General features: G+C 30.7%; 1 protein-coding gene across 1 annotated transcript; it reads left to right on the top strand.

Annotated features, from left to right (window-relative positions):
- Positions 1-2006: 2006 nt before the first annotated feature.
- On the top strand, positions 2007-7248 carry LOC114283907 (14-3-3-like protein GF14 iota). Its single transcript, XM_028226788.2, has 7 exons — positions 2007-2256; positions 4547-4853; positions 5372-5459; positions 5593-5702; positions 5816-5964; positions 6789-6834; positions 6941-7248. The coding sequence occupies exons 1-7, from the start codon at positions 2184-2186 to the stop codon at positions 6969-6971; spliced, it is 804 nt and encodes a 267-aa protein (XP_028082589.2). The 5' UTR covers positions 2007-2183; the 3' UTR covers positions 6972-7248.
- Positions 7249-10205: the final 2957 nt, after the last annotated feature.

The raw sequence follows: 10205 nt of genomic DNA, 5'->3' as shown, positions 1-10205 counted from the left end.
GATGGTATTGAGAAACACACCATAATCAGAGCTTTAATTGAGCTTGCTGGCCATTATTAATGAGAACAGTCAAGAGGATGATTTGTGCAGCTGGAAAGAGGCGGCACATTTGCTTAACTTCTGGGCCCTGCAATGACTTTTTGTTGCCTAAATTAATCAACTCCACAAGTATCAACTCCAGTCTAAATTAATAGTCTACTTTTTGTTACCTTGTAAGTCTGACTCGCGACCCATGCAATAGTCTAAATTAATCAACTCCACAAATATCATAACTCATCATAACGTTACTGTAATATAATATTATAATACGAAAATTTTATACTATATGTACCTAGGGTCATACAATTTCTCATAAATATATATATATATACACACATGGGTCATGCTATGTATATTTAAGTTGTAAAAATTTCACAAATGTCATAAATGAATACTTATATATAAAAAAATGAGTCGTAATCAAATACAAAATAAAATTTTTTGAATCACAATAAAAATAAAAATAAAAATAAAAATTATAATTATAATTAATATCACAATAAAGTATAATTAATATCATAATATGTAATTAAATTATAATTAACATCTCAATAAATCATAACTAAATATTACAAAGATGATAAGTAGGGTATATGAGTCACACATATATGTATATATATACAATAAATAAAATAATATATAAATTTATTTTTAGACTCATTTTCTAGATTTAAGATGTATAAGTAAGATAATTAATTGATAATTAAAAAAAATATGAAAGAAAAAAAGAAGGAAAAATTATTTATAAATCTCATTTTGATAACTGTTGCTCTATTTAATACTGAATATTTTTTCTTAAACCATTTAATCCTTTTTTATTTTTAATATGATATATGTTTTTGATATATTATGTATAGAGTTTATATTTTTGCCCATATTGCGATTTGATTTTGATTTTGTCATGGTATGGATATATTCTCTCCCCCTCTTCTCTCAATTCTTTAATATCATCTAAACCCTTCTCTCTCCTCACTCACACTCACTCACTCACTCACTCTCTCTCTCTCTCTCTCTCAATGTCGTTCTCTGAATGGATCACCACACCATAAACCTCAAATCTCCAATCAAATGCAAAGGATTGTCCCCAAACCCAATCACTCTCCAAAACCCTAGACTAATTCACGCCATTTTCCCTACTGTTTTATCCAAGAAGTCTTCTTGGATTTTCACCCGCAAAAAAATCGAAGTCTCGATTCCCAACATACCAGCAACATCATCAACATCGGCAACATCATCCGCATCATCAACATCAGCAACATCAACTACATCATCAACATCAGCAACATCATCAATATCAACCCAAATGTGATTTTTCAGCCACACAAATTGAGGATCCCAGTTACTAACATTGGGATACAAACCTAAAGTCTTCCATAATGTCTCAACCGTTTTGTTTGGAAAGAAAGGAAATCATAAAAAAGCCTATAGTTAGCTTTTGGACATTTTTGTCATTTCAACATGAGTAAAAACTTACATTTGTCCTCCACAAAAAAAAAAAATTTACTTGTTAAATAAATGAGTATATACTTACCATTCAAACAGGACTTATCAGTCTACAAAATAAAAGATAGGATCAAATGATTTAACAAATTAAAATTTGAAATTTATTAACGCTTTGCTCAAAAAAAAAAAAAAAAAAAACGGTGCAAATGACTGATTGATTAATTATTGAATTTGAAAAATAAGTTTAATTTTTGAGTTTTAATATAGAATTTTCTTATAGTTACCATATATATATATATAAGGGTTTTTTAGAATGTCGTAAAAAAAGTCAATTTTTTAACTTTACATTTTTTTTATCCAAAATAACTTAACTTTTTGTATTAAAAAAAGTTCAAAAATTAAAAAATAATTTTTTACTAACTTTCCAAAAACTATGTAATATATTTTCTAATTTCAAACATTCAAACCAAAGTCAACGGTCCAGATCCGGTCTTCCTTCCCCAACTTGCTCAATCGTTAACTTCATTATTTTCGATTGATATATAAGTTCCCCACCATTTCTCACGCTTACATTCCTTATTCTCTCTCTCTCTAAAAAAAAACCAGAAAGTGTCTGCAACTCTCCGCCTTCGCAATCGTTTGATTGCTTCTTGTTGTTCTTCTTTTTCTTCTTCCATCCCTCTCGCTACCACGATCTAGCAATGTCGATCGAAAAGGAGAGAGAGACTCAGGTTTACATCGCCAAGCTCGCCGAACAGGCCGAGCGCTACGAAGGTCTCTCACCATATACATATATGTATACACATGTATATATATATGCTCATATATATATATATATATTAGAATGCTTGTCTAATTGATGGAGATCTATTTGTCCAATGCTTCAGAATTGTGTTTTGATCTGTATATATATGTGGAATGCCTGGACTGTGGATATTGATGCTTACAACGTTGTTCCTTTGATTTTAATGATACGGTTTGATATATTCTGTTTTTCTTGATTTGATTATATATTTTTTTTTTATCAACGATGCTAGCTATCATGAAAAGTCTTTTATGAAAATATCACGAAAGATTTGTGACCTTTAGATTATATACTTAGAATAAAGCACAATATATTAATCAAGGTAATCTATGGGTTACAAATCTTTCATGATCATTTTCATGAAAAAATTTTCATAATGCCTAACATTTCTTTTTTTTATTATTCTTTCGAAATGTGCAAAATTTGTTGATTTGTTTTTCCATTTTATTTTATTACAATGTTATCTCCGTTACAATAAATAAATGCAAACGGTAACAAGTGGCTTGAACCATTGTTTAATATTGAAAATTACGTAAACATTGTATTTACAATTATGAAATTGTTAAAAAAACTAATATGGTTTTATTTTCCCATGTGCAAAATTTTGTAATATATTTTGTCTATGTATTTTTTTGTGTTTCATGAGTACTTGTTAGCAAATCTCCATAGTAAAAATCATCAATTACAATACATTCATAAACTTCCGAAGTGGCCGAGAGAGATCCGCCACCACCATTGCCTAGGCATTTTGGGTTTGAGGGTGTATTTTTTTTTTTTTTTTGGTGTGATTGTAGCTTACCTCTGTGTCGATGTAGGTTATGTATTTATCTCAGACTTATTCTATTGTCAAACTCTTATGATTGACGTCTGCTTTGCATTACAAATTTTGCGTCTTAAGATCTATACATAGCTTCTTCTTAGTGCTTTATTTGAGGATTATTCCTTTATTCTTTGAACTAGGATCATTCCTTAGTTTGGTATAAGGTTTTTGCTGGATTGATCTCCCTATAAGCACCCTTTGACTTTAATGGAAATTACTATTGATCAAAAAAAAGAAAAAAAGAAAAACCTACCCATTGGAGAGAAGAGCCAAAGTCTGATTTGATTGAACTGTTAAATTTGAATGAAGCTATAGACACTAAATTGAATATTGTATAATTGTGTGAGGCCTGTGAGGAGTTGTCATTTATGTCTTAAAAAAATGAAAATTTGTAAATAGGTGGGACTATCACAAAATAATTGCACTACATATGAGAATCTTTTTTGGTGCAACTTTGACGCATAGAAAGAGTTACACCAAGTACACAAATGAATTTGCACTATGCACACAAGAGAGTTGCACCACCACAAAAATGTAATTTTTTTGCCATTGCTCCACTGAAATACAATTTCCCCTAAAAAAATTTGGTATTTGTTACATGGTTGGTAGAATTTATGGTTAATTTCTTTCAGTTAATTTGTTGTATTTTATGTAGAGAAAAATTGTACTTATTATATCTAACGTTAGTTGTGATTCACTAGAAATGAGAGATGCCATTGTGGGACATTATTGTATTGTATTCGGCTTCAAGTCTATTGTGCTCATATTTTACATTTTCCTTCTTTCTCATGTTAATATTTGGGTAATTTATTTGAAGTATGTAGTTCAAATCTTGATTGGTGATTTGATAGTAAAATTGCATACCCATATATATATATATATATGGGTTAAGGAATTATGTGCTGTATTCAGAGACCATATGAACCCAATTATGTCATATTGATGGTTCATTCATTGAATTGGCAAGCCTAGATTATACAATCTGAACAGCCCTCTGATAGTAGGAGAAAGGTTAAACCTCTCTTCCAATCTACATGCGCATTAAATAATGTCTACTTATGTGTTGTTTCTGCCAATTTTTTCATATTCATGTACATTAGATAATGTGTTCATATGTATGTATTCACATGCAGATACTAAATATATTGCATTCCAATTTTTTTTCGAGGCTTTAGTGTAAGATCATACAATCTGTACTAATTTTTGTGGAAAAACGTTGAATGGTAAGTTCTACATGCTAATAATGCAAGGTCAACGCCATTGAATCTTTGCCCAAATAATAATAACAATAATGAATAAACATTGTTACATAAGCTTTACATTCCATAGAAAGGGCAAAAATGATTTTTTTTTGTTGTTGCAAATAATCTTTCAATTTTATTTTATATCCGGGGGAGTCTCTCTTGTAACATTGTTGTCTTTGATTGTTGTTATTATAGAAATGGTTGAGACTATGAAGGAAGTTGCAAAACTTGATGTAGAGCTGACTGTGGAGGAGAGGAACCTGCTCTCTGTGGGGTACAAGAATGTAATTGGTGCCCGGAGAGCCTCTTGGCGTATTATGTCTTCAATTGAGCAGAAGCAAGAGTCTAAGGCAAATGAGCACAATGTTAAGCTCATTAAGGGTTATTGCCAAAAGGTAGAGGATGAGCTTTCGAAGATTTGCAGTGACATTCTGACTATCATTGACAAACATCTCATCCCCTCTTCCAACTCAGTTGAAGCAACTGTCTTTTACTACAAGATGTGAGTCATGTTTGCCCTAATGGGGTATTATTATGCTCTAATTATATGTTGCTTGTTTGCTATGTATGACAATCCGGGAGAAGCATCTATCTCTAATTATATGTTGCTTGTTTGCTATGTATGACAATGATTTTCATGGGGAATAATATGCTAAATTATCTGCATATATCGCAATCGAATATATTCTACTGATATAAGTGATCAATTGTAAATCGATATGAGTGGTTACTTTTCATGCCACTGTTGTACAAGTATTTGTGTCTGATTTATGCCAGAGTCTGACATGCAAAGAGAAGAGATAATCTATTTTCTTTGCTTTTCATACTTTAGTTTATACAAGTGGTTGCACATGTGTAGAAGTGAACCATCCGTTTGATCTTTTGTTTCTCTCTCCCTTCTTGGTTGAAAGTAAGTGGGTTTGGGGCCTCACTTGAATGTGACTTTTTATTTTTCTCAAATTTTTCTTTCCCTCCCAAATTGGAAGTAAGGTCATCTTCTCTGTGTTCTGATTAATTCAGGAAAGGTGACTACTACCGGTATCTTGCTGAGTTTAAGACAGACCAGGAAAGAAAAGAGGTTGCTGAACAATCACTGAAGGGTTATGAGGCATGTTGATCAATTGTCTTGACATCCTATACTAGAGATATGCATAGTGAATTGCTGCATATTGACGTAGTTTTGTTTTTGACGTTCACTTGATGTGTCTTCTTGATGCTGTTCTTTTTTCTTCCATTTTTAGGCTGCTTCTGCCACTGCAAATACAGATCTCCCTTCAACACACCCAATTCGTCTTGGCCTTGCTCTCAACTTCTCGGTCTTCTATTATGAGATTATGAATTCTCCTGAGAGGTTATTCTTAATTCCTACGTATCTGGTGTCAATTCTTTGGAGGCTTTTTTAACATTCTCATCCCAATTTTTACTGGCCAAATTGATGATTCATGTTGGTTATCCAATTTGCAGAGCATGCCATTTGGCTAAACAAGCTTTTGATGAAGCAATTGCTGAGTTGGACACCTTGAGCGAGGAGTCATACAAAGACAGCACCCTGATTATGCAACTTTTGAGAGACAATCTCACTCTCTGGACTTCTGATTTGCCTGAAGATGGAGGTATAGTATAGCCAGGAAGAAAAAAAATAAATTAGCAGGTTTTTTTATTCAGAGATTTCGAAGGAGTGGATTTAGCTCTGATCTCTCAAACTCAAAACCCTATTCCATTGATTGGAATGACCTTTTATGCAACACAGATTTGATTTTTGACAAAATATCTAGGCAAATTTAGAAAGCTCATATCCTAATTTTTTCCATTACTCTAGCTAAGATTGGTATTGTTTACATATATTTAAGCATTAAATTGCTGAAGAATGTTTTTCAATAAGAGGATTTGAGCTGCATATTAGTTACTAGTGACTGCTATATGCCACCGGTTGGATTTCACCATTTTTTTCTACCTCCTCTGAAAATAATGGAAAAGTCTAGGATCCGAGACTTTTCCACCCAAAATTTTCTGTGTGTGTGGTTGTGTGGTAGAGATTAAATTTGTGCAGTGTAGGATTCATGTGTAGAATAAATCTGAATCACAAGATGATAATTTTGAATAATTTCTGAGTAGGTAAGTCTGAGTTTGTAGTATTATTGAGTAATGGGACCCTTCATTATTTTATGAATATCGTGGGTTCCCATATTACACATGGCATTTGTTGTGTGGATTCACATGGGAGGTGAAAAAATACTGAAATTCATCCAGTGATGACAAATATCATTTTTCCTAGTCACTTATCCATTGCATGCAAATGATAATATTTCAACACTCAAAAGACAGACAGGCAGAGTTTGAATTTATCTATCCCCAATGTTATTCTGCCTTATTTGACACAGAAACATGATTGTGAAAGACAATCTTATTTACGAACTTCCAAATTCCAACTGTGCAGTTGATGAAAACTTCAAAGCTGAAGAACCAAATCAGCAGAAGCTGAGGTTAGAGTTTCACTTGATTTTCTGAGTGTTATCCTATTCTTTGACTAAGTACTTCAGTCCAGCTTTTGTTATTGTTGAAAATTAAAATTAAAATCTCTTTTTGCAGCATTGATGAGGTACCTAAGAGCGCTGCATAAGGCAAATCCTAACACAATACTTTGCACAAGTGCCTTCTTCTGCAGTCTTTCTCACAAGGGTGATTTGCGTGGGATAGTGTAGACATTTTGTAATGGAGAGTCAATCTTTTCCAGCCATCCTAACACACAAGATGATTGAGAATTATTTTTCTTGATCTGCCTCATTCTATTATTCCTGTCTGATCATTTTTGCTATCAATTATGTTGCATCATGTTGTTCTATACTACTTGTTATCCGAAAATCAAATATAAAATATTTTTCACCATTTGTTTTAAATCTCTCTCTCTCTCCTCATTTGTAGTTTCCTTTTGGCTTTAAGAAAAGGAAAAGCAACCCAAAAAAAAAAAAAAAAAAAAAACTTGGTCTAAACAATCAAAGTTAATCGATATACCCATAACTTTTTGGTTTTTCTATATTACTTTTTAAATTAAGTGATATGTTAACAAAATGATTGGTTGATGAGTGTGAATAGTAGGACCCATTTGTGTGCCTTTAGTGTTTGTTAGTTTAGAAAGTGAGTATGTGTTCCAATAGTGTAATTAAAGTGTTTGTTAAAGTGTTTGTTACGTAAAAATGAGGTCCACTTAAATATATATATATGTACATATATAAATTAAAAATTAAAAAATAATAAAGAAAACTTATGTGTCAGTCACTCGTTCTTCATTTCTATCTTCACTGCACCCTTTTCTAAAACGCTTGTTGTAGTTAATATAACTTAACAAACAATCAAACTAACTAACAACTTAACAACACCACTGGGTCACAATAGTCTTGCCAACTATTGGTGTTAAGCTAATGTATGACAAGCAATGGGTTTGACAAACCTCATGAACTCATTTTATAATACTACTTATGCTGTGTTTGGTTAGAGATTTGAGGAGGAATCTGGAAAGGAAAATAGAAAAGATGGGTGAAATATGAATAAAACATGCCTAAATTTCACCTAGGTTCACACACCTCTTTCCTTTTCCTTTCCAAATCCCTCTCCAAATCCTCCAACTAAACACAAAAATCACGATTAAAAACCTTGATTTTAAGCTTTTAATTTTTCAACACAAAAAAGGTGATGTATTAAAGTTTGATTGTTTGTCCAATTTTTTCATCGCGATTTTTAACTGAAGCTTAAAAACGAAGATTGAAATGTCAAAACCATCATTAATATTATAATAAAGATCTCAATTTTTTAAAAAAAATATGATTGTTTCTAAAATACTCTATTGATTTTTCAATATCATTTATAACTATGATAGTTATATATAAAAGATATCAGTTTTTGACAAAAAGCATGATTGTTTTTAAAATATTATCTCGTTTTGCCAATATAACTCTGATAGTTATATATAAATGATCTCAGATTTTGAAAAAAGCTTGATTGTTTCTAAAAACCCCATCTTGCTTTTTCAGTATACCTGTGATAGTTAAACATAAAAAATCTCAGTTTTCGGTGTGAAAATGTAATTATTTTTGCATGATAATATTTCAGTCATGTTTACTAGCAATGATTTTATTTGAAAAAATCTCAATTTTTTAAGCGTGATATTTAAAAAACTCAACTCTGTTTCTATAAATTTATTTTTTATAACTTCAATCAAACAAACGCTTTAAACAAGAATAACTTAAATATAATAAATTAGAGTCTAATATATTTTAACTATAAAAGATCTGCTACATATATGCACTTGGTGGCGGGCAACCTGCAAATTAAAAAACATTAATCGGTTAATTACTAAGCTGGTACAACAATGTGAAGCTCTAAAATAAAATTGGTAAATGACAAGAAGTATAATAAATTATTTTAATTCCTCATCAAATGATCAAGTCATAAAATTAGTTTCTGGGCCACCTATTTGAAGTAAAAAAAAAATATGGGAAAATCAAAGAGTACAAATAGAGGATCATATTTCTAAAAGGGTGTGTTTGATTGGACGAACTGGATAAGGGAGATTAGAATCCATCGGACTTGAGTCCTGAGACTGTGAATCCCCCGGACTATTTGGCTGGATTGGATATGTATCATGTGTTTGTTTTTTCATGGGATTAGATGTCTGGAAATTACTATTTTTAGTGAATCCAACGTTTGGTTGGACGGACTGGATAGGATAAATGAACAAAAGACTATTTTATCATTTTTCAATTGTATATTAAGTAATAACAATATTAAACATATCTTTAATATTTTAATTATTTTTAACTAGATTAAATAAAAATTTATTTTATTTTATTTTTTACACAATTAAATAAATTTATTTTTTTAATTAAATAAATAAATAAATAAAATATCAATAAAAATATATATTATTTTTTTAATTAAAATTTTAAATAAATTTGTTTTTAAAAATAATAATAATCAAACAATGAAATTAAATAAAACATCTATTAAATTTAAATAATGAAATTAAATAAAATATAAACAAAATTTTAAAATAAAACATCAATAAAATATCTATAAAAAATTATTTTAAAAAATTAAATAAATAAAACATCAATAAAAAGTTAAATAAAATTATTTTATTTTTAAATTGAGACATTTAAATTTTATTAAATATAATACATAATTAAATAGTAGAGGGTCAAAATGGTCATTTTGACCATCTAATCCCAACAGTGAATAGTCCCCCAAAAACTATCCCATACCTCCCCTAGGACACAATAGTCCCCCATATGGGGGATAAGGAGTCCGGCGGGGCATGGAGTCCGACAAACTAAAAAAAATCAAACGACGGATATGGAACATTTTTTAGATTACAATCCAAACAGTGGATAGTCTCCCCTAATCCGGCGAAGAGAAAAACAAGGCCATCACCTACACAAACCAGACAACACACCTCCACAAGATGTACTCTCAAAGGACTAACTCCCAAAGAATCCAAAAGCTGTAACATAAGGGCCCGTTTGTTTTCAGAGGTAGAAAGAAGGGGATTCATAATAAGGAGATTTATAGTGAGGAGATTAAGTAAAATTATATTTATTTTGATGATAGTTGTTAGTGTAAAAATTGTTAAATTATTTTTATATAAAATAATAAAACAAATAAAAAAATATAAAAAATTAAATATTTATATTTATAAAAAAAAAATTCTAATCCCCTCACTATTTTTCTAATATCATCTCCATATCTTCCATCTCAATCCCCCTTTCAACCTCCATCTATATCACCACATCCATCCTAATCCCCTCCCATCTATTTAACCCCAAAACAAACAGGGCCTAAGTCAATTACTACAATTAAA

This window comes from Camellia sinensis, chromosome 11 (assembly GCF_055761805.1).
Source record: "Camellia sinensis isolate YWXY chromosome 11, ASM5576180v1, whole genome shotgun sequence".
Classification (NCBI taxonomy): Eukaryota; Viridiplantae; Streptophyta; class Magnoliopsida; order Ericales; family Theaceae; genus Camellia; species Camellia sinensis.
This window is presented reverse-complemented; position numbering and strand designations above follow the sequence as displayed.